At 38.1% G+C, this 24,465-nt stretch overlaps 1 protein-coding gene and 1 long non-coding RNA gene across 7 annotated transcripts in view; one reads left to right on the plus strand and one right to left on the minus strand.

The window, feature by feature from the left end:
• Positions 1-24,465, plus strand: part of MCPH1 (microcephalin 1) — a 345,817-nt gene that overhangs the window by 234,283 nt on the left and 87,069 nt on the right. Inside the window, exon 11 of one of the 6 annotated variants that reach the window (XM_082375234.1) lies at positions 1,492-15,919. The exons of 4 other annotated variants lie outside the window; for them this stretch is intronic. In XM_082375234.1, coding sequence (XP_082231360.1) covers positions 1,492-1,638 — 147 coding nt within the window. In that variant the 3' untranslated portion in view covers positions 1,639-15,919. Of the gene's footprint in view, positions 1-1,491; positions 15,920-24,465 lie in introns of those variants that run through there. One more of the 6 variants, XM_082375236.1, reaches the window with a different exon arrangement.
• LOC309619777 overlaps positions 1-24,465 on the minus strand; it is a 160,461-nt gene that overhangs the window by 48,895 nt on the left and 87,101 nt on the right. The window lies entirely within an intron of this gene.

The raw sequence follows: 24,465 nt of genomic DNA on the forward strand, positions 1-24,465 counted from the left end.
GTTCTCTACATCTGTGTCTCAACTTCTGCCCTGCACACCGGTTTTATCACGTGTGAGGTTCACCTATCAACCACCACAGTGAAGATAGAGACCACCTCCATCACAATGATCCCTCATGACCACATTCCCCTTTGTAACCACACCTACTTACCCCACTTCCTTAACTCCTGGCAACCAGTAATCTGTTTTCCATTTCTATAACTTTGTCCTTTCAAGAATGTTATGTAAATGGAATGGAATGTTGTGTAAATGGAATCATACAATATGTATCCTTTGGCATTGGCTTTTATCCCTCAGCAAAATTCTCTGATAACTCATCTAGGCTGTGTGTATCAATAGTTGGTAACTTTTTATTGTTGAGCAGTACCCCATGGCATGTTTATTTAACTACTAAACTATCCCAAGTTTACTTAACTATTCACCCCTTGAAGAGGGTGAAGACATGCCCCAGGCCAGTGTGATGTTCATGTATCAACTTGACTGGATCATGTGATGCCCAGATATTTGGTCAAACATCATTCTGGGTGTGTCCATGAGGATGTTCCTGGGTGAAATTAACATTTGCATGGGTAGACTGAGTAAAGCAGGTTGCCCTCCCCACTGTGGGTGGGCCTCATCCAATCAGTTGAAGCCCTGGCTAGAACAAAAAGGCTGAACCTCCTTAATAAGGCGGATCTCCTCCTGCCTGACTGCCTTGAACTGAGACATCCATCTTTTCCTGCCTTTGGACTCAAACTGAAACATCGTCTCTTCTTGGGTCTCGAGCCTGCAGGCGTTCAGACTGGAGCTCACACCACCAGCTCCCCTGGGTCTACAGCCTGCCAAATGTGGATCTTGAGACTCTCCAGCCTCCAGCAGCACACAAGCCAATTCCTTACAATAAATGTCTCCTATTGGTTCTGTGTCTGTGGAGGACCTTGACTAATACACTCAGTGTGTGACACAAAGTAGGTATTTGAATATTTGCCGAACCTGGATTTGAATCCACGGGAAGTTGACAAGCCCTTCAAGTCTTTGAAGGAAGTATGGTGGCATATTGTGGTGGATGATTTAGGAGTCTAAGCAGCTTGGCGGGGTGGGATGGAGGGTCAAGTGTTGACGGGGTGGGTGGGGGAGCAGAGCCCAGTCTGTCATCTCCCTCCACCAAGGACGGTTCCTGGAGCAGGATGAACACTGGGGCCTACACTCTGACCCGGGTGAAGCCGTCAGGCACAGGGTTCACCAGCCCAGAGAGAATCCATGGAGTATCATGGAACCTCTTGGTAAAACTGGGTTCTAGTCTTCACCTACCACTTGGTAGAACCAGGGCAGGTTGACTTAAGAATCCTGGGAGTCAGGGAAGTTATGTGTAAAGTGGTGATGATTCTGCACTTACTGCACATGTCATAATAATACAGGGGTCTTTGTAAGGATCAGAAGAAGGTGTGAAAGGTCTTCATAAGCCACCAGGCACTATGAAAATGTAACCTATGACTATTCTTGTTCTAACAGAAACACAGGAGCTGGTTTGCATTAATCATGAGGAAACAAAAATCAGAACAAATTGATGAGGTGTCTGAGAATAAACCACTGGCAGAGTTTCTCAGAGCACTGAGAGGGACCTTCTGGCCCAGGGTCACCAGCAATGCCGACTCCTGAGCCACTTCAGAGGACCAAATCAGGACCCCTGGGAGGAGTGACTAGTTAAACCTAAAGTTTGAAATCTCTCAGCTCTGCTCTTTAAAGGGAATGCAATAACATCCAGTGCTCCTGGATGTGGTCAGGCCAGTGAGGGTGAAACCAATATTCTACGCTGATCTTTGGGAAGGAAAGGAAAACAAGGGTATTTACTGTGAAGCATTAAAAAATTAGATCCAAAGCATGAAACTAAAGCAAAATGTGTAAATATCCACCTCTCCATGAAATAGCTCTGTTTTACAAAATGTGTCATTCTGTATTGTGTAGAGGATCAATGTAGGTTGATAACTAAAATAAATAGCAAGCTTATCTCTCCTTCTATGTTTATATTTAAAGCCACTATTTTATTTCATGTAACAAGTGGTGACTTAATTGCAGATACAGTGAAAAAATGATCATAAACATTTTTGTGTTCTTGTCATTACTTCCTTACACATAACCTTTCCCTTAGTTAGAGAGAATCATATTGAGGAGAATAGGCTTTATTTAGGAAGAATGCAAGGAAAACAGATAATGGCCAAGTTTTTGACTTCCAAAATATTGGGGAAGAAATAGAATAGGCTTAATAACCTAAAAACACTTCTGCTGCAACATATCTAGAAAACTAAAGAAAAATATTACAAACTTCTTTATAAATGTATTGTAGAACCCCTAAAAAAGAAAGGAAATTCCAAGTGGGTGGGAATCAGAAAGGAGCCATAACCTGAGAACCACCTGAGTCTGAGGGCTGAAGGCTGCTGCCTGGGAATGGGGTGGGGGGGGCGGGGAGTGGGCTCTGGGAAGCAGGGGCTTGTGTATAACGGAAAACAGGGTCAGCAGATGAGGTTATGGGCCTGTGTTAGTGAGTGGTATTGGAGTGGAGACCCTCCAGGTAAAACTGAAATTCTGTCCAGTACACACTCAGTGAAGGAGACTAGGAAAAAATTCTATACTAGTTGACAAGCTAGACTATCTGGCTTGGAGTTCCAATCAAGGAGAAAAAAAATCATTCCTTTCATACCATGTTTTATGAACTAAAATTAGAAAAGCAATGACATGAGTATAAAAACTGTACTTATAAGTTCAAAAACATACTTATAAATAATTGATACAGAAAAGAAAGCATAATGGAAATAAATAAGATAATATTTAGACCTGAAGTAAAAACTCCTTGCTTCAGCTAAAGCAAGATTTAGAGGGAAATATATAGCTCTAATTGCTTACATTAGTAAAGAAAAAACTCACTACAAACTAATTAGCTAAATATTCAACAAAAGAGGTTGGGAAAAGAACTATATAGTAAATTAAAGAAGCGACAGGAAGGAAATAATAAAGCTAATAGAAATTAACAAAATAAAAATAAAGAAATGAAAGAATTCATCCAACAAAAGGTGATTCTTTGGAAACACTGATAAAATAGGTAAATTTCTGAAAGCCTAATCAAGCTAATTAACATCATAAAAACATAAGAAGGCAGTGTGAAACTCACCAGTAATGTTATATAGTCAAAGATTCTGTAATATGATAATGGTGGTGTGTAATTCACTTAAAACTCCACTTTAGGTTTTAAAAAAATGTAGCAAAAATAACCATAACTACAATAATCTGTTATTAGTTATACAATATAAAAATACATAAATTGAATCATCAATAACCTAAAATGTGAGGTGGGGAAAGGTAAAAATGTAAAGCATAAGAACTCTATTTAGGTTAAGCTGTTATTAGTTTAAAATAGGGTGTTATAATTTTAAGATATTTTATGTAAGCCTCATGGTCACCATAAGGGAAAAACCTGTAGTAATTACGGAAAAACATAATAAAGAAGACAAAGCATAGTGATACCACAAGACATCAAAACACACACAAAAAGACAGCAGGATAGGATTCAAGGAAGAATGGGTCTACAAAACAACCAGAAAAGAAGACCAAAAGGGCAAGAGTAAGTCTTTAGGTATCAGTAGTTACTTTAAATATAAACAGATTATATTTTCCAACCAAAGATATAAAATAGCTGGAAGGATAAAAAGAACAAGATCCAACAATACGCTGCCTACAAGAAATTCACTTTAGTGTTAAGACATGCATAAACTGAGAACAAAGGGCTGGGAAAAGATATTTCAAGCACATGGTAACCAAACAAAAGCAGAGGTAACTATACTTATGCCAGATAAAATAGACTTTAAATTTAAAATGGTAAAAAAAGCCAAATAAAGTCAGTATATAATGATAAAGGAGCCCATATATCAGGAAGATATAAAAATTTTAAGTATTAATGCATCCAACATCAGAGCACCTAAATACATAAAGCAAAAACTAACATAGCCAAAAGGAGAAATAAACAGCAATATAATAATGGTTGGGGACTTTAATATCCCATTCTTTACAATGGATAGAGTATCCAGACAGAGAATCAGTAAGAAAACAGCAGACTTAAGCAACACTTATGAAGGGAATAGACATATACTGAACATTCTATCTGACAACAGCAGAATACATGTTCTTCTGACATGCACATGAAACATTTTCTAGAACAGGCCATGTATTAGGTCACAGAACAAGTCTTAGCAAATTGAAGTATCTTCTCTGACCAAAATGGTATAAAACTAGAAATCAATAAGAGGAAAAGTGAACATTTTACAAATACATGGAGAGTAAACAATACTCTTCTGAACAATCAATGAATCAGAGAAGAAATTAAAGGCGAAATAAAGTATCTTGAGACAAACAAAAATGTAAACATAACATACCAAAACTTATGGGGTGCAGCAAAAGCTGTTCTAAGAAGGAAGTTTATAGCAATAAATGCCTACATTAAGAAGAAATATCCCAAATAAACAATGTAAATCTATGCCTTAAGCAACAAGAAAAAGAACAACAAACTGAGACCATAGTTAGCAGAAGGAAAGAAATAATAAAGATTAGAGCAGACATAAATGAAACAGAGAACAGGAAAACAACAGAAAAGATTAACCAAGATAAGAATTGGTTCTTTGAAAAGATAAACAAAATTGACAAATCTTTAGGTAGACTAACCAAAGGAAAAAGAGAGAGGAGCCAAATCAATAACTTATAAATGAAAAATAGACATTACAAATGATACCACAAAATTACAAAGATCATAATAGGCTACTATGGACAACTATACACCAACAAACCGGACAACTTAGAAGAAATGGAAAAATTCTTAGAAACATACAAACCACCAAGACTGAAGTGGGAAGAAATAGAAAGTCTGAATAGACCAATTATTAGTAAGGAGATTGAATCAGTAATCAAAAATGTCCCAACAAAGAAAAGTCCAGGACCAGATGGCTTCACTGGTGAATTTTACAAACATTTGAAGAATTAACATCAATCTTTCTCAAACTCTTTCAAAACATCAAAGAGGAGGAAATCCTTTAAACTCATTTTATGAAGCCAGCACTAGCCTGATACTAAAACCAGGTAAGGACACTACCAGAAAAGAAAACCATAGGCTAATATCCCTCATGAATATAGATGCAAAAGTTCTGCAAACTGAATTCATTAGCACATTAAAAGGATCATTTACCATGACCAAGTGGGCTTTATCCCTCATGTGTAAGGATGTTTCAGCATAAACAAATCAGTGTGATATATCATGTTGACAGAATGAAAGAAAAAAATCATATGATCATTGCAGTTGACACAGAAAAAGCATTTGACAAAATTCAACATCTCTTTATGGTTTAAAAAAACTCCAACAAATTAGGTACAGAAGGAACGTACCTCAACATAATAAACAACATATATAACAAGCTCACAGTTAATACCGCTCAATGGTGAAATGTTGAAAGCTTTTCCTCTAAGATCAGGAACAAGACAAGGGTGCCCACTCTCACCACCCTGTTTAACATAATACTGGAAGTGCTTGCCAGGTCAATCAGGCAAGAAAAGAAATAAAAGGCATTAGAATTGGAAAGGAAGAATAAAATAGTCTCTATTTGCAGATGGTATAATTTTATATGTAGAAAATCCTGAAGACTCCACCCCAAAACTGTTATATCTAAACAACAAATTCATTAAAATTGGAGGATACAAAATTAACATACAAAAGTCAGTAGTGTTTCTGTACACTAACAACAAATTATCTGAAAAAGAAATCAAGAGGGCTTCCCTGGTGGTGCAGTGGTTAAGAATCCACCTGCCAATGCAGGGGACAGGGTTCAAGGCCTGGTCTGGGAAGATCCCACATGCCACGGAGCAACTAAGACCGTGCACCACAACTACTGAGGCTGCGTGCCACAACTACAGAAGCCTACACACCTAGAGCCCGTGCTCCACAACGAGAGAAGCCACCACAATGATAAGCGCACGCACCGCAACAAAGAGCAGCGCCCGCTGGCCGCAACTAGAGAAAGCCCGCCCACAGCAATGAAGACTCAACGCAGCCAAAAATAAATAAATTAATTTTTAAAAAAAGAAATCAAGAAAACGATCCCATTTACAATGGCATCAAAACAATAAAATTCTTAGGAATAAACTTAACCAAAAAGTTGAAAGATCTCTACTCTGAAAACTACAAGCCATTGATGTTTAAAAATTAAAGACAAATAAATGGACAGGTGTCCTGTGTTCCTGGATTGGAAGAATTAGTAATATTAAAATGTCAATATCACCAAAAGCCATCTATATATTCAGTGCAATCCCTATCAAACTTCCAATGTCTTTTTTTTTTTTTTTTTACAGAAGTAGAAAAACAATCCTGAAGGCTGTATGAAACCACAAAAGATGCCAAATAACCAAAGCAGTCTTGTTAAAGAACAGCAAAGCAGGAGGCATCACACTTCCCAATTTCAAGCTATACTATAGAACAGTATGGTACTGGTATAAAAACAAATAGATCAATGAAACAGAATCAGGAGCCCAGAAATAAATCCAATCCAAGCATATATGGTCAACTGATATTTGACAAAGGAACCAAGAATACTCAATGGAGAAAAGACAGTCTCCAATAAATGGTCCTGGGATAATTGGATATTCACATGTAAAACAATGAAATTTGACCTCTATCTTAACACCACTCAAAAATTAGCTCTAAATGGGTTAAAGACTTGAATGTAAGACTTGAAACCACGAAACTCCTAGAAGAAAACATAGGGGAAAAAAAGCTCCTTGATATGAGTCTTGGCAATGATTTCTTGGATATGACACCTAAAGCACAAGCAACGAAATAAAAAATTAACAAGTGGGACTACATCAAACTAAAAAGCTTCTGCACAGGAAAACAATCAACAAAGTGAAAAGACAGTCTATGGAATGGGAAAAATTGCTTACAAACCATATATTTAAGATAATATCAAAAATATATAATGAATTCATATGACTCAAAGCAAAAAGATGAATAATCCAATTTAAAAATGGGCTGATGATCTGAATACACATTTTTACAAAGACAACATATAACTGACCAACAGGTACAATGAAAAGGTGCTCAACATCACTAGTCATTAGGGAAATGAAAATCAAAACCACAATGAGATATCGCCTCACACCTGTTAGAATGGTTGTCATAAAAAGATAAGAGATAATAGATGTATTGATAGATGAGGATGTGGAGAAAAGAGAACCCTTGTGCATTGTTGGTGGGATTGTAAACTGGTACAACCACTATGGATAACTGCATAGAGGATCCTCAAAAAATTAAAAATAAAATTGCCATATGACCCAGTAATCCCATTTCTGGGTATACATCCAAAGAAAATGAAATCATTATCTCAAAGAGGTATCTCACCCCATGTTCACTGCGAAGATATGGAAACAACCTAAGTGTCCATTGATGAATGAATAAAGAACATGTGATACATATATATACAATGGAATATTATTCAACTGTGAAAAACTAGGATATCCTTACATTTGTGACAGTATGGATGGAACTTGAGCATTATGCTTTGTGAAATAAGTCAGACAGAGGAAGATGGATACTGTATGATCTCACTTATATGTGGAATCAGAAAGAAAAAAAAAAAACTCAAAGCAAAAGACCTAGTTTGTGGTTTCTAGAGGTTGGGGGGGGGGGCATGGGAAGATTGGAGGAAGGTGGTCAAAAGGTAGAAACTTCCAGTTATAAGAGAAATAGGACTACAAATATAATGTACAACATGCTGACTACAGCTCACACTGCTGTATGATACATATGAAAGTTAAGAGAGTAAATCACAAGGAAATTTTCTTTTTTGCTTTCTCTCTTTATTGTATCTATATGTGATGATGGATGCTACCTAAACTTATTGCCGTAATCATTTCACAATACATGTAAGTAAACCATTATGTTGTAAATCTTAAATTTACACAGTGAGGTATGTCAATTATATCTCAAAAAAACTGGAAAAGATTAAAATAAAGAAATGAAATCAGCTATTCATCAAAAGATCACTGAGAATGATGTTAAAATAAGTAACTCTCTAAAAGCTTAATCAAGGAGGAAAAAAGAAAGTAATAAAAATAATACTAGACTTGAAAAGGGAAACACACACATATACACAACTCTAATTTTTCAAATTTGAAGTATTTTGAAAACTTTTATGAAATTGATAATAAACAACTGATAGAAAACCAGAGAAAGTTGATCTAATGTTATATTAGAAATGAGTAGACATAATTCAGCAAAAATAGGCTAACACCAAAAATCAAAAGTATAATAACAGTAGAGAATAGAATATAAGCATGTGCCAAGCAAACCTCTGTCTGTAAGAAAAAATAAAAGATAGCCACTGGAGAAGGTGTGGAGAAAAGGGAACCCTCCTCCACTGTTGGTGGGAATGTAAGGTGATGCAGCCACTGTGGAAAACAGTGTGGAGGTTCCTCAGAAAACTAAAAATAGAATTACCATATGATATAGCAATCCCACTCCTGGGCATATACCTGGACAAAACTATAATTCAGAAAGATGCATGCAACCCTATATTCATAGCAGCACTATTTACAATAGCCAAGACATGGAAGCAGCCTAAATGTCCATCGACAGATGAATGGATAAAGAAGATGTGGTACATATATACAATGGAATAGTACTCAGCCATAAAAATAATGAAATAATGCCATTTACAGCAATGTGGATGCAACTAGAGATTATCATACTAAGGGAAGTACGTCAGAAAGAGAAAGACAAGTACCATATATCACTTATATGTGGAATCTAGAATATGGCACAAATGAACCTATCTACGAAACAGAAACAGAATCACAGACATAGAGAACAGACTTGTGGTTGCCGGGGGTTGGGGGGGGGGGAGGAGAGGGAGGGATGGAGTGGGAGTTTGGGATTAGCAGATGCAACTAGTATATATAGGATGGATAAACAACAAGATCCTACTGTAAAGCACAGGGAACTATATCCAATCTCCTGGGATAAACCATAATGGAAAAGAATATTAAAAAAAAGAATGTATATATGTGTAAAACTGAGTCACTTTGCTGTACAGCAGAGATTGGCACAATACTGTAAATATACTTCAATTAAAAAAAAAAGATAGCCAATATAGGTTAATCTCAGACATATATTTTATTTGCCTACAATTTGGGGGGGGGAAACCTTTTCAGCAAGACTGCACAGGTAAGGAGCAAAATAGGACAGTCTCAGTCATCAAACATTTCTTATTAATTGCTGGTGGGAATGCAAACCGGTACAGCCACTTTGAAAGACAATTTGGCCATTTCTTATAAAACTGAATATACTCTTACGACATAAACCAGCAGTTACGCTCCTCAGTGTTGACCCAAAGAAACTGAAAATTATGTCCACACAAAAACCTGCATGCAGATGTTTATAGCAGCTTTATTCATATTTGCCAAAATATGGAAACAACCAAAATGTCCTTCAGTAGGTGAATGACTAAACTACAGTAAATGCAGACAATGGAATATTATTCAGCGCTAAAAAGAAATGAGCTATCAAGCCATAAAAAGACAGGGAGGAACATTAAATACTAATTTCCATGTGAAAGAAGGCTACATTCTGTATGATTCCAATAGAGTGGACCCTTGCACAACGTGGGTTTGAACTCTGAGGATCCACTTATACACGGAAATTTTCCTTTTTCGCTAAATACGGATGACAGTACTACACAATCCGCGGTTGCTTGAATCTGCAGATGTGGAACGGCAGACATGGAGAGCTGACTGTGATGTTATACGTGAATGTTTGACTGCAGGGATGGTCACTGCCCCCAAGCCCCACATCGTCCAAGGGTCAGCTGTATATCACCTTCTAGAAAAAGGCAAAACTATGGAGATAGTAAGAAGATCAGTGATTGCCAAAATATAAAAAAAAATTTTTTAAAGATTAGTGGTTGCCAGGAGTTGGGGAGAGGAAGGGTGAATAAGTGGGGTACAGAGAATTGTTAGAGCAGAGAAAATACTCTATGACACCATGTTGATGAATACATTTCACTCTACATTTGTTTAAACCCACAGAATGTATTGAGTTGGCCAAAAAGTTCGTTCTGGTTTCTCCATAACATCTTACGGAAAAACCTGACCGAACTTTTTGGACAACCCAGTACAACACCAAGAGTGAACCCTAATGTAAACGATGGACTTGTGTGATTATGACCTGTCAATATAGGTTCATCGGTTGTAACAAATGTACCATCTGATGCGGGACGTTGATAATGGGGAGGCTGTGTACTTCAGGGGACACATGGTAAATCTCTGTACCTTTCAGTCTTATGGTGAACCTCAAAGTCCTCTAGAAAGAAAACAAAAACAGTAAATGTTTTACTTCAAGAGAGCAATGTAGAAGGACCCCAAACGCATTTCCTGCCACCAGACACATCAAATCTACTGCTACCTACGGGACAATTTCATGTGAAAGAAACCCCAAAACTACATAAGTGACTCCTACCCACCAGGTGAATGAGAGGGGAAAAACACATCCAATCTGTAGGACAGGCTGAGACACAGTCTCATCATGAACCCCACTCTCTGTGCAGCGACCCACAGTCGGGAGGAAACTCACAACCCTTCTCCCTGACGAGTGAAAGGTTTGCACCCCACATCTGGAACCGCAGCTTTTAACACCTGCCCCTGAGAGAGAAAACCGCCAAACATCAAGCTTTAAAAGCCAGTGGGGCTTGTGTCCCCAAGACCCCCAAGGCTATAGAGGTCTGAGAAACACTTCTTGAAAGGCTCACACACAAAGACTCAGACCCCGGCGAGCAGAGCAGAGCAGAGGCAGCTGACTGAAAAGCATCCAGTCTTCCTGTGCAAGAGGCCTATTTGCTCACAGGACGCTTATGGCCTGCAGGGCAGACCTCCAGTTTAACTCACGTCCAAGAGTCTGACTGAAATACTCTCCAAAGAGTATTGGGGGCTGGGGGGCACCAACTTCGTGACCCCCCCTGACCTCCCTCTGCCTCACTCCAGGTTGCTGGTACCTTCCAGAATGGAGCGTGTGCACTGCATACTCCCGGTGCCCCAGCCCAGGGGTCGCCCCCTGATCGCCTGCTTCCGGTGGCCAGCAGGGCAACATTCACAGGTCCCCCAGGGCTGTAACAATGGAGAAACCACTCTTAACCGGCTACACCCAGGGTACAACAGAGTGGCAGCTGACTGAAAAATGGAGTCTTTCTGCAAAAGAGGCCTGTTAGCTTATCTTCAAAGCTGGGGCTGGAAGGGTAGGCCTCTAATTAAAATCACATTTTAGAGCAGGCTGTAATCCTCTCTTCAGAGGCCCTGGATGGCAGGCACTACATCTGCGCTCTCCCTCTGCTTTATTCAAGGTCATTGGTACCTCCCAAAAAAGAGTTCTTGCATTCATCTAGCACCCTGGGTTTTATGTCTGGTGCCTCGGTTTTTGTGGCCACCCAGTGAGATGCCCCTTGATCACATGGCTCTGGTAGCCAGTGGGGTTATATTCGCTGGTCCCATAGGACTGTAACAAATGGAGAAATGGTTCTAAACCAACCATCATCCCCAGGGCACAGTGCAGGGATAAGCAGACAGAAACATACTAGGCATTCTGTGAAAGAGGACTATTAGCTTATCTTTATAGCTGTGGCTTGAGGGCCAGGATCCTAATTAAACACACATCCAGGGCCCTACCATAATTCTCTCCAGAGACCCAGAGAGGCAACAGCTGATTTCTCCTGGAATGGAACTTGTGTGTACATCTAGTGGCCCATTTATTGTGGCTGCTGCCCGGAGGACACATCCCTTGATGGCCTGGATCTGGCTGCCAGTGGGGCTGGCATTCACAAGTTCAACAAGACAGTAGCAAAGAAACAGATCTTAACTATCACCCCAGGGTTCAGTGCAAAGGGAGCAGATAGAGATGCCCGTATCCCAGTCTTCCCTTTGAAAGAGGTATATATACACATACTTTAAAAGCTGCTTCCTAAGGGTCTGACTTCCAATCACCAAGAATCTTGGTGCTGACTGAGATCCTCCCCTTTGGGATACTGACAGGTCTTAACACACCCTCAACTCCTGGGAGCCACTAATAATAAAGTAGGCTGCTTGAGCAATCACAAAGGTTTGAGTTACAACCAAGAGCTAAGGCAGGGTTGAATGATAAGATTCATCTCCTACAAAAGGATGCTCCTTCAAGAATGAGGGAGGTGGCTGAAAACTTCTCTGAACTGGGGAAGGAAACAGACATCCAGATGCAGGAAGCCTAGAGAGTTCCAAATAAGATGTACCTAAAGAGATGCCCACCAAGACACATTTTAATTAAATAGTCAAAAGTTAAAGACAAAGAGAGAATCTTAAAAGCAACTAAGAGAAAAACAACTTGTTACATACAAGGGAACCCCCATAAGACTATGAGCAGATTTCTCAGCAGAAACTTTGAAGACCAGAAGGAATAGGCATGATATTCAAAGTGCTAAAAGAAAAAATTGCCAACCCCAAATACTCTACCTAGCAAAGTCATTCTTTGGAAACGAAGGAGGGATAGAGTTTTCCAGACAAGCAAAAGCGAACAGACTTCATCACCACTAGACTGGGCTTACAAGAAAAGTTAAAGGGGCTTCTTTAAGCTGAAATGAGAGGTGCTAATTACTAACAGGAAAACGTATGAAAATATAAATCTCACTGGTAAAGGTAAAAATGTAGTAAAATTCAGAAGATCCAATGTTGTAAAAGTGGTGGGTTGATGACCTATAAAGCTAGTATGAAGATTAAAGGACAAAAGTAGTAGCTCTATTATAACTACAATTTGTCAAGGGATACACAATATAAAAAGATGCAAATTGTGATATCAAAAACATAAAAAGTGGTGGGGAGGAGTAAAAATGTAGAGCATTAGAATGCTTTCGAACAACTTGATATCAGCTTAAAATATAGTTATAAACATAAGTTATTTTATGTAAGCCTCATGGTAACCAAAAAAACATACAGTAGATATATACATACATACATCCTCAAATCACAAAAGGAGAGAGCAAGAGAAGAAAGGATCTACAAAAGACCTATGTGACAATTAACAAGATGGCAGTAAGTACATACCTATCTATAATCATTCTAAATGTAAACAGACTAAATTCTCCAATCAAAAAACATAGAGTGGCTGAATGAATAAAAAACCAAGACCCATCTTTATACTGCCTACAAGAGACTCATTTTAATTGTAAGGATGGACAAACACACACACACACACAGAAAGTGAAGGGATGGAAAATGATATTCCATGCAAGTGGAAACCAAAGAAATCTGGGGTAGCTGTACTTGTATCAGACAAAATAGATTTGATTTTAAATTTTTATTTATTTATTTATTTATTTATTTTTGGCTGTGTTGGGTCTTCGTTGCTGCACATGGGCTTCCTCTAGTTGCAGAGAGCGGGGGCTACTCTTCATGGCAATGCGCGGGCTTCTCATTCGGTGGCTTCTCTTGTTGCAGAGCATGGGCTCACGGGCTTCAGTAGTTGTGGCACGTGGGCTCTAGAGCACAGGCTCAGTAGTTGTGGCACACGGGCTTAGTTGCTCCCCAGCATGTGGGACCTTCCTGGACCAGGGATAGAACCCGTGTCCCCTGCATTGGCAGGCAGATTCCTAACCACTGTGCCACCAGGGAAGTCCCCAAAATAGACTTTATAACAAAGACTATCTGTTGTAAAATGAGTATTTATTATATAATGATAAAGTAGCCAATCCAACAAGAGGATATAACATTGCAAATATTCACGCATCTAATATAGGAGCACCTAAATATACAGAGAAAATATTAACAGACATGAAGGTAAAACTGACAGCAATACAATGATAGTGGTGAACTTTAATACCCCACTTTCATCAATAGATAGATCATCCAGACAGAAAATCATTAAGAAAACTCTGGCCTTAAACATATTAGACCAGATGGACTTAACACACATATATAGAAAAATCCATCCAAAAGCAACAGAAACATATTTTTCTTAAGTGTACACAGAAAATTCTCCACGGTGGATCACATGTTATGGTAAAAAAGAAGTCTTAAGAAAACCGAAATCATATCAAGCATCTTTTCCAACCTCTAAGGCAGAAACTAGAAATCAATTATAAGAAGAAAACTGGAAAATTCACAAATATATGGAGATTAAAAAACTGCTAGTGAGGGCTTTCCTGGTGGCGCAGCGGTTGAGAGTCTGCCTGCCAGTGCAGGGGACACAGGTTCGAGCCCTGGTCTGGGAGGATCCCACATGCTGTGGAGCAACTGGGCCCGTGGGCCACAACTGCTGAGCCTGCGCATCTGGAGCCTGTGCTCCCAACAAGAGAGGCCGCGATAGTGAGAGGCCCACGCACCGCGATGAGGAGTGGCCCCCGCTTGCCGCAACTAGAGAAAGCCCTCGCACAGAAACGAAGACCCAACACAACCAAAAATAAATAAATAAATAAATAAATAAATAAATAAAAGCACACTTTCTAAATTACAACAGAAGGACTCACATTAAAAAAAAAAAAAACTGCTAGTGAGTAACCAATGGATTAAACAAGAAATCAGAGAGAAATCAAAAAGTAATTCGAGACAAATGAAAATGGAAAAACAACATACCAACACTCATTGTATGCAGCAATAGCAGTTCTAAAAGTTCATAGTAATAAATGCCTACATTAAGAAACAAGAAAGATCTCAAATAAAACAGTTTTTTACCACAAGGAACTAGAAAAAGGAGGACAAACAGCCCAATGTTAGAAGGAAGAAAATAGTATCGATCCGAGCAGAAATAAATGAAATAGAGATGTAAAAGACAATAGAAAGGATCAATGCAACTAACAGCTGGTTTTCTGTAAAAATTTTAAAAAAATAGACATTTAGCTATACTAAGAAAAAAAAAAGAACTCAAATAAATAAAAGCTTAAATGAAAGAGGAGACATCACAACTGACACCAGAAAATACAAAGGATAAGAGACTACTCTGAACAATTATATGCTAACAGATTAGACAACCTAAAAGAAAAGATAAATTCCTAGAAACATACAGTCTACCAAGACTGAATTAGGAATAAACAGGTAACAGTCTGATTACTAGTAAGGAGACTGAATCAATAATTTAAAACCTCCCAACAAACAAAAGTTCAGAACCAGAAGGCTTCACTGGGGGATTCTATCAAATATTTTAAGAATTAATAGCAATCCTTCTCAAAACTCTTTCAAAAATGACAAGAGGAAGGAACAATTCCAAATTCATTTTACAGGCCGGCATTATTCTGATAACAAAAGTAGACAAGGACAATACAAGAAAATTACAGACCAATATCCCTGATGAACACAGATGCAAAAATCCTCAACAAAATAATAGCAAACTGAATTCAACAATACATTTAAAAGATCATATACCATGACCAAGTGGTATTTATTCCAGGGAGGCAAGAATTGTTCAACAATCCATAAAATCAATGTGATGCACAACATTAACAAAATAAAGGATAAAAACCATGTGATTATATCAATAGATGTAGAAAAAGCATTTGAAAAATTCAACATTCATTCATATTAAAAATTCTCAACAAAATGGGTATAGAGACAAGTTACCTCAACAAAATAAATGCCATATATGACAAGCCTACAGCTAACATTATATTAAATGGTGAAAAATTGAAAGCATTTTCTCTACAATCAGGAACAACACAATGATGTCCACTCTCACCACTTCAACATGGTATTAGAAATCTTTGCCAGAGCAAATAGGCAAGAAAAGGATATAAAAGGCATCTAAATGGGACAGGAAGCAGTAAAACTGTCACTATTTGCAGATGACATATTATATGGAGAAAACCTTAAAGGCTTCATGAAATAACCATTAGAACTAATAAACAAATTTCAGTAAAGTTGCAGGATATAAAATCAATGTACAAAAATCAGTTGCATTTCTATACACTAATAGTGAACTATCAGAAAGAGAATTTAGGACAACAATCCCATTTACAATTGCATCAAAAAGAATAATATATCTAGAAATAAATTTAACCAAGACACAAATAAATGGAAAGATATTCCATGCTCATGTGTCAGGAGAATATTGTTAAAATGTCCATACTACCTGAAAGAAATCTACAGATTCAATACATTCCCAATCAAAATTTCAATGCCATTTACACAGAAGTAAAACAAACAATTCTAAAATTTGTATGAAACCACAAAAGACCACAAATAGCCAAAGCAATCTTGAGAAAGAACAAAGGTGGAGGCTTCATGCTCCCTGACTTCAACTATATTACAAAGCTATAGTAATCAAAACAGTATGATATTGTCATAAAAACAGACACGTATATCTACAGAATAGAATAGAGAGCCCAGAAATAAACCTTCACGTACATGGTCAATTAATTTACAACAAAGGAGCCAAGAATATACAATGGGGAAAGGACAGTATTTTCAATAAATGGTGTTGGAAAAACTGGACAGCCACATACAAAAGAATAAAACTGGACCACTACCTTACAACACACAGAAAAATGGATTAAAGACTTGAATGTAAGGCCTGAACCTATAAAGCTCCTAGAAGAAAACATAGGTCGTAGCTCCTTGACATTGGTCTTGGTGATGATTTTTTGGATAAGACACCAAAAGCAAAGGCAAGAAAAACAAACAAACAAAAAGCCCAAGTGAAACTACATCAAACTAAATAATTTCTGCACAGCAAAGGAAACCATCAGCAAAATGAAAAGGCAAAATTCTGAATAAGAGAAAATATTTGCAAATTATATGTCTGATAATGGGTTAATATCCAAAACCACAAAGAAGTCATATAACTCAACAACAAAAAATTAAAATTAAAAAAATCTAATTAAAAAATGGGCAGAGCATCTGAATAGACATTTTTCTAAAGAAGACATACAATTAGCCAACTGGTACATGAAAAAGTGCTCAACATCACTAAACAACAGGGAAATGGAAAATCAAAACCACAATGAGATCACCTCACATCTGTTAGAATGGCTATTATAAAAAAGACAAGAGATAACAATTTACTAGAAAGGATGTGGAGAAAGCAGAAGACTTGTGCACTGTTTGTGGGAATGTAAGTTGGTGCAGCCACTATGGAAAAAAGTATGGAGGTTCCTCAAAAAATTTAAAATATAACTATCATATGATCCAGCAATTCTACTTCTTGGTATTTATCTGAAGTAAATAAAAACACTACCTCAAAAAGATATCTGCAACTCTGTGTTCACTGCAGCATTATTTACAATAATGAAGACATGGAAACAACCTAAGTATCCATTGATGGATAAAGAAAATGTGATAATGTGATCCACACCCATACCCACACCCACACTGGAATATTATTCAGCCAAAAAACAGGAATTCCTGACATTTGTGACAACATAGATCGACTTTTAGTGCCTGATTCTAAGGGAAATAAGTCAGATAGAGAAAGCCAAAAAACTGTATTATCTTGCTTATACATGGATTCTACAATAAACAAACAAATTTAGAGATACAGAACAGTTTGGTGATTGCCAGACGTGGGGGTGGGTAGTGGACAACATGGTTGAAGGTGGTCAAAAGGTACAAATTCCAGTTGTAAAATAACTAAGTACTGGGGATGTAATATACAGCATAGTGACTACAGTTAATGTCACTGTATTGCATACTGGAAAGTTGCTAAGAGAATAAATCTTGAAAGTTCTCATGATAAGAAAAAATTATGTAACTACATGTGGTGATGGATGTTAACTAGAGCTGTAGTGATCATTTCACAATTATACATACATCAAATCAGTATTGCACAGCTGAAACTAATATATCATATGTCAATTATATCTCAATAAAAAGGAGAAAAATAATAAAGTAAAAACTTTTTCTAGTACCCCTCCCCTTCAAAACAAAAAACTACACAAGGACAATACTCTAAAGGAATATTTTGTTCAATCATATAATACAGTACAAGACATACCCATATACACACATGACGATCAACCCAAGAACTGCAAGATGAATACATTAACAAATTAAAGGAGGAAATAATGTGTGATTGTCTCTAAATAAATAGGAAAAAAAATTAAGTAAACACATGGTAATGATAAAAATTCTTAGTAGCAGTGTTATCTTCTGATAAGGGGTATTTTCTGATACCTATACCAAATACAGTTAATGGTGAAATTAGACATATTCTTTTAAAAGTCAGGAACAAGATAAGGATGCTTATTCTCATCCCTGCTATTCAACACTTACTGGAGGTTCCAGCCAAATGACAAAACAAGAGAAATAAAAAGTCTAATGATGATGAAGAAAAAATCAAAACTGTCCTAACTTGCAAAAGCTAGAGTTATCTAAATAGAAAAGCCAGGACTTCTCAAGCAAATTATTAGAGTTCAGAAACATTTTGGACACAAAAATCAATGTAAAAAATAATGTATTTCTATATACTAGCAACTTTTAAAAAGATAATATGTGAAACAGCACCAAAAAGTATGAGGTACTTTAAAAACATATCTCATAAACTTTGCATAGAACATTTATTGAGGAAATTATAAAACTTATTGGAATACCTTAAGAAGATCTAAATAAATGAAGATATCATGAGATAGATTAAGGACACAAAAAGGGATACAATGTATATGTATAGGAAGACAATATTGTAAAGATGTCAATTTCCCCCCCAAATAATCTATAAAGTCAATTCTGTTGTACGTGCATATATATGTGTTCTGACAAGCTGATTCTCAAAGCCCCCAAATAGTAATATTTAAAACTCTCCTGAATAGAAGAATATATGATGAGGCTTGTTCCACCAGATAAGATGACTCAGAATACAGCAACAGTAATTAAGACAGTGTGGTAAACATAGATGTAAGGGCAGATACACAGATCAACAGAAAAGAATAGAGAACCAAGAAATGGACCCACACATGTATAGAAACTTAGTATATAACAAAGATGGTTTGACAAGTTAGTAGGGACATTATGGAAAATTGTGTTATTCATATGGGGAGAAAGTCTTACTACTTCACACCATACACCAAAAAAAAAAAATCAATGCCAGGTGGACTGATAGTTCAAAGTCTAAAGCTTTAAGAATAAAATATGAGATAATTCAAAAAAACACATGCACCCCAATGTTCATTGCAGCACTACTTACAATAGCCAGGTCATAGAAGCAATCTAAATGCCCATTGACAAGACGAATGGATAAAGAAGCCATGGCACATATATACAATGGAATATTACTCAGCCATAAAAAGGAACGAAATTGGGTCATTTGCAGAGACGAGGATGGATCTAGAGACTGTCATACAGAGTGAAGTAAGTCAGAAGGAGAAAAACAAATATCGTATATTAACGCATATGTGTGGAACCTAGAAAAATTGTACAGATGAACCAGTTTGCAGGGCAGAACTTGAGACACAGATGTAGAGAACAACTGTATGGACACCAAGGGGGGAAAGCGGCGGGGGGGTGGGCATGGTGGTGTGATGAATTGGGCGATTGGGATTGACATGTATACACTAATATGTATAAAATGGATAACTAATAAGAACCTGCTGTATAAGAAATAAAATAAAATTCAAAAAAAAGAATAAAATATGAGAAAAACTTTATGTGGGAAGGATTTCTTAAAACACAAAGACACCACAATCCATAAAGCGAAAACATGAAGTAAATTGTATTATATAAATTTCAATGAATAAATATTAAAAGTTAAGACATCTGTATAAACAATAACACCAAAAACAAAGTTAAAATACCAATCACATAGGCAAAACATCTTATAAACATATTGAATGTGGGAAGGCTTTCCCCCAATGTTCACATAGGAAAGAACATGAGAGAATTTATAATGCAGAAAAAAACATAGAACATATATAAGTACTGGAAGGCCTTTTTCATACTTCAAACCTTATGCAGTATCAGATAATTCTTATTGGAGAACAAAATGCATCTCCTAAGCTTCCCCCCACCCACTTAAAGCCTCAAAGTTTACCTCCTCTGTGATATAATCAGACACTCAAGGTGTAGCAACATCATTTTTCATGGCTCAAAAGCTAATGAGAAGGAGTGAATTCAAAAGGGGGTAAACTCCCCAGCACGAAAAGTAAATTTGAATATACAGATATCCAAGAAGCAGAGGGAATGTGAAACAATTTGTCTATTCTGAACACATTGCTTTAACTGTCCTGTTTGTAGTCAGTGCAATCTTTGGAAGGCCAGGTAGCAAACTCCACTGATACATTTCAGCTCTGTCCTCATGATCGACATATTCCTAATGGGATGCCCCTCTCCCCACAAGCCTGAGAGAATAAGGGAGGTGGGGAGGTGGGGAGGTGAGGAGGGAGAGAGAAAATATTCACTTCTCTCACCCCTGAGCTTGGTAACAGGGGTGTTAGTTGTAGGGACTGGGGTGTGGGGCATCTAGGGAAAGACTGGCTGGGGAGAAGTGCTAGAGACGGAGGGTCTGGATGACTGGATGGAAAGGCTTAGGGGAAGAGCAAATAGCACAACAAAAGCCCGTCTCCAGGCACACTCCTGATCTGGCCAGAGATACCTCATCTAAACCTGCTCTGAGAACTGAACCATCTTCTGTGCCCTCTCTTTTGGACAAGAGCAATCTGCTACTTACTACAGGGAAATAGCTTGTCAGCCATCTGCTTACTCTGTTAATGAGAAGTGGAGGCCTGGCATCATGGCTTGGCAGCCTCTGTGATCAGGCTGGGGAGGGAGGGTGTCTGGGGAAAGCAGTGTACTAGGCAAAGGGAAGCCTTACGGTATGGAACACTAAGTGCTTCCCTTGACCCAAGTGCAGCCAAGACAAGCACCCAACAACGGAGATCCCCGAGATTAGGGTTAGTTACAGGCCTATTTGTCTGCCAGACTGCTTCTTTATGTGGCCTGCCCTGTATCCCACCTGCTCACGATCAAAAGATTCATTCACTCAACAAATGTTTACTAAGCCCCTACTGCGTGCAAGGCTCTGGGGGAAAACACAGTGAACAAGACAACTACTGTCTCTGCCCTCATAAAGGAAACATTTCTACAGGAAAGGCAGATTAAAATATGTAAGTTTAAGTAAGTAAGAAAAGGAACAGGAATGGAGATAGAGAACTGTGGAGAGGAGAACTACTTCAGATAGTGTGGTCAGGAAAGGCTTCTAAGATGACAACATTTAAGCTCAGAAATAAAGAAAGAGCTAGCCATTTAAAGAGTGACAGGAAAAGCTTTCTAGATGGAGGAAATAAGACACACAAAGACGCCAAGGTAAGAAGGGGCTGATTGTATCTGAACAACAAGAGAAGGGGAGTGTATCGGAGCAAGACAAGTAAGGAAGAGGCTGGTATGTGATGGGGTTGGAGACAAGCAAGGGACAGACTAAGTATGATGTGTAAGTCGTGGAAAGAGTGTTCTACTTCATGCTAAAGCTAATGGAAAACCATTGAGGGTTTTAAACAGAAGAATGATATCCAATTTGTCTTTCCTGATGACTTTTGCAGCTCATGTAGAGAATGCATTGGAAGAGGACAAGAACAGAACTAGGGACCAGTTAGGAGACTTCGGCAGTAATCCAGACAAGAGGTGACCATGACGGTAAAGATTTTGAGAATGGATTTTTGATATATTTTTGAGATAAAAATAATAGGATTTGCTAAAAGATGGATTCAATGTGGAGGGTGAGGGAAAGAGAAGAATCAAGAGTGACTCCTAGGTTCTTGCTGAGTGACTAGGTAGATGATGCCGTTTAATGGCTTTATGAATGAAGAGGTAAAGGAAACAGTTGGGAGCATCGATATGTCAGTTTGTGTTATGTTATACTGCTGTAGCAAACAACCCACAAGTTTTAACAATGGCTTACAGTGCTTTACTATAATGATTTATCTTAACAATTTATTTTTTGTTCCCGCTATATATCCAAAACTATAAGACAGGGCTTCCCTAGTGGCGCAGTGGTTAAGAATCCGCCTGCTAAGGCAGGGGACACAGGTTCGAGCCCTGCTCCAGGAAGATCCCACATGCTGCGGAGCAACTAAGCCCGTGCGCCACAACTACTGAGCCTGTGCTCTAGAGCCCACGAGCCACAACTACTGAGCCCATGCCCCTACAGCCCGTGCTCCGCAACAAGAGAAGCCACTGCAATGAGAAGCCCACGCACCGCAACGAAGAGTAGCCCCCGCTCACTGCAACTAGAGAAAGCCTGTGCACAGCAACAAAGGCCAACGCAGCCAAAAATAAAATAAATAAATAGATAAATTCATAAAAAAATATATATTAAAAAAAACAAACTATAAGACAGATACAGCTCTGCTGTATATGTTTTGCTAGGACCCAGGCTAAACGAACAGTTCCCATCTGGACAGAGAAACAGCACAAGAAAGCTAGAAATACGTGATAGCTCTTAGAGCTTCTACTCTGATACCCCATCGTTCCCATTTCACCAGCTGAAGCAAGTCTCATGGTGTTCTCTTCCCATACCCATGGGAGTGGACTTCAACCACCTGTGACACTAGCTAGCCAGAGTCAGCATCAGACTCCACAGGCTTAGGGACTAGTGCTCCACAGGGCTGCCCTTTCTTCAGGCACAAGCCACACATCGGGGGGAGGGGTCCCAGGTCACCTGTGTTTCCCAATCACCTGGCCACAAATCTGGGTGGTTCCCACAACTCCATGTTTGATCATTTGCTGGAATGCCTCACAGAATTCAGAAAATTGCTTTACTTACAATTACAGTTCTCTTATAAAGGATACAAATCAGGACCAGCCAAATGAAGAGACACATAGGATGAGGTCTGGGAGGGAACACACAGCTTCGATGCCCTCTTCCCATGAAATCAAGGCATGTAACCCTCCTGACACATTAATGTGTTCATCGACCAGGAACCTTCAACATGCTTCAGTGTGAGAGTATTTATTGGGGTGTTGTTACATAGGCATGATTGATTAAATCACTGGCCACATGACTGAACTCAAAGTCCCAATCTTCTAATCACATGGTTGGTCATTCTGGTGACCAGCCCCCATCCAGAAGTTATCTAGGGGCCCACCATGAGATAGCTCATTAGCATAGCAAACATACTCCTATTGTTTCTAAGAGTTTTTAATGCTCTCTGCCAGGAACTAGGGACAAAGACCAGATATGTGTTTTATTATACCACACATGATAAGCCTATGCATGCTATATATGTAAACATATAAGTAACTTGGTAACAGGTGGGGATATCTTATCTTCTTTCAAGGAGAAGAAATAGATAATTGAAAACAATAATACAAACCATCTATATGAGGGTTCTCCAGAGAAACACAAGCAATAGAATACACATAGATATATGTATTTTTCAGAATGGGGAACACCTTTCTAATTATTCCACCAAGGTATCAACTATAAAAGGACATTTGTTTTCAAAAGTCTGCAGGAAAAAAATAAATAAAAACAACCAAGATCAAAAGAAAAGCAACTGGGGAAAATATAACTCAAATCACAAACGGTAAATAGTCCTTAATATACACAGAGCTTCTACAAATCAATAAGGAAAGACTAATCAAAGGATTTGGACAGCTAATACACTGAAAAGAAAAATCAAATGGCTCTTTCACTTATGAAAGTATGCTCAACCTCCATCATGATACAAAAAAAAAAAATGCAAAGGAGAACCAGGAGTTCCTATTTTCTCTTATCAGATTTATGAAGATCCAAAAGTTTGATAACTCTCTTGATAATACATTAGTGAAGATGTAGAAAATAGGCAATCTATATTTTACTATTGAGAATGTAAATTTTACAACTTTGGTAGAAGACAATTTTATAACACCTTTATAATTATAAATGTATATACCTTTCACCCACCAAATCCCATTTCTATTAATTTGTCATACAGATAGACTAAAAAAGGACACATTCAGGTTTTGTGGGGCCTGAGGTGTATACACTTCTCAGTGCCATCTCTAGGGAAAAGGAATCAAAATTATAAAAATAAAATGAGGTACACAGAGAGCCCATCACAGCCTCACTTGGGCAGGGAACAAAGCAAGCAGTCCTATTCAGATGTTCTTAGCTAGCAGCACACTTGCCCACCCTTGACCTCACCCCAAAATACCTTAGATCAGGCCCCCACACCCAAGGACATTACCAGCAGGCATGTCCAGCTCAAACTGAGCTGAATGGTGAAGAACTGCCTCTGTCAAAGCAAATCTGCCAAGTCTGAAAGGGAAGACCACCTGCTTAACTGTGGAGATACCACTGTAAGAAGTAAAAGATCATTAGAAGTCGGGTAGATATTGACACCATCAAAGGAAACAAAGCTCTAGTAACTGACAAAAGAATGAAGATTTATGAACTCTCAGACAAAGAATTCAGAACAATTTTCTTAAAGAAGTTTAGTGAACCACAGGAACACAAAGACAACTGAACAAAATTGGGAAAATAATGCATGA

The sequence above is a fragment of the Balaenoptera borealis genome (genome assembly GCF_965194805.1).
Source record: "Balaenoptera borealis genome assembly, chromosome: 21".
NCBI lineage: Eukaryota > Metazoa > Chordata > Mammalia > Artiodactyla > Balaenopteridae > Balaenoptera > Balaenoptera borealis.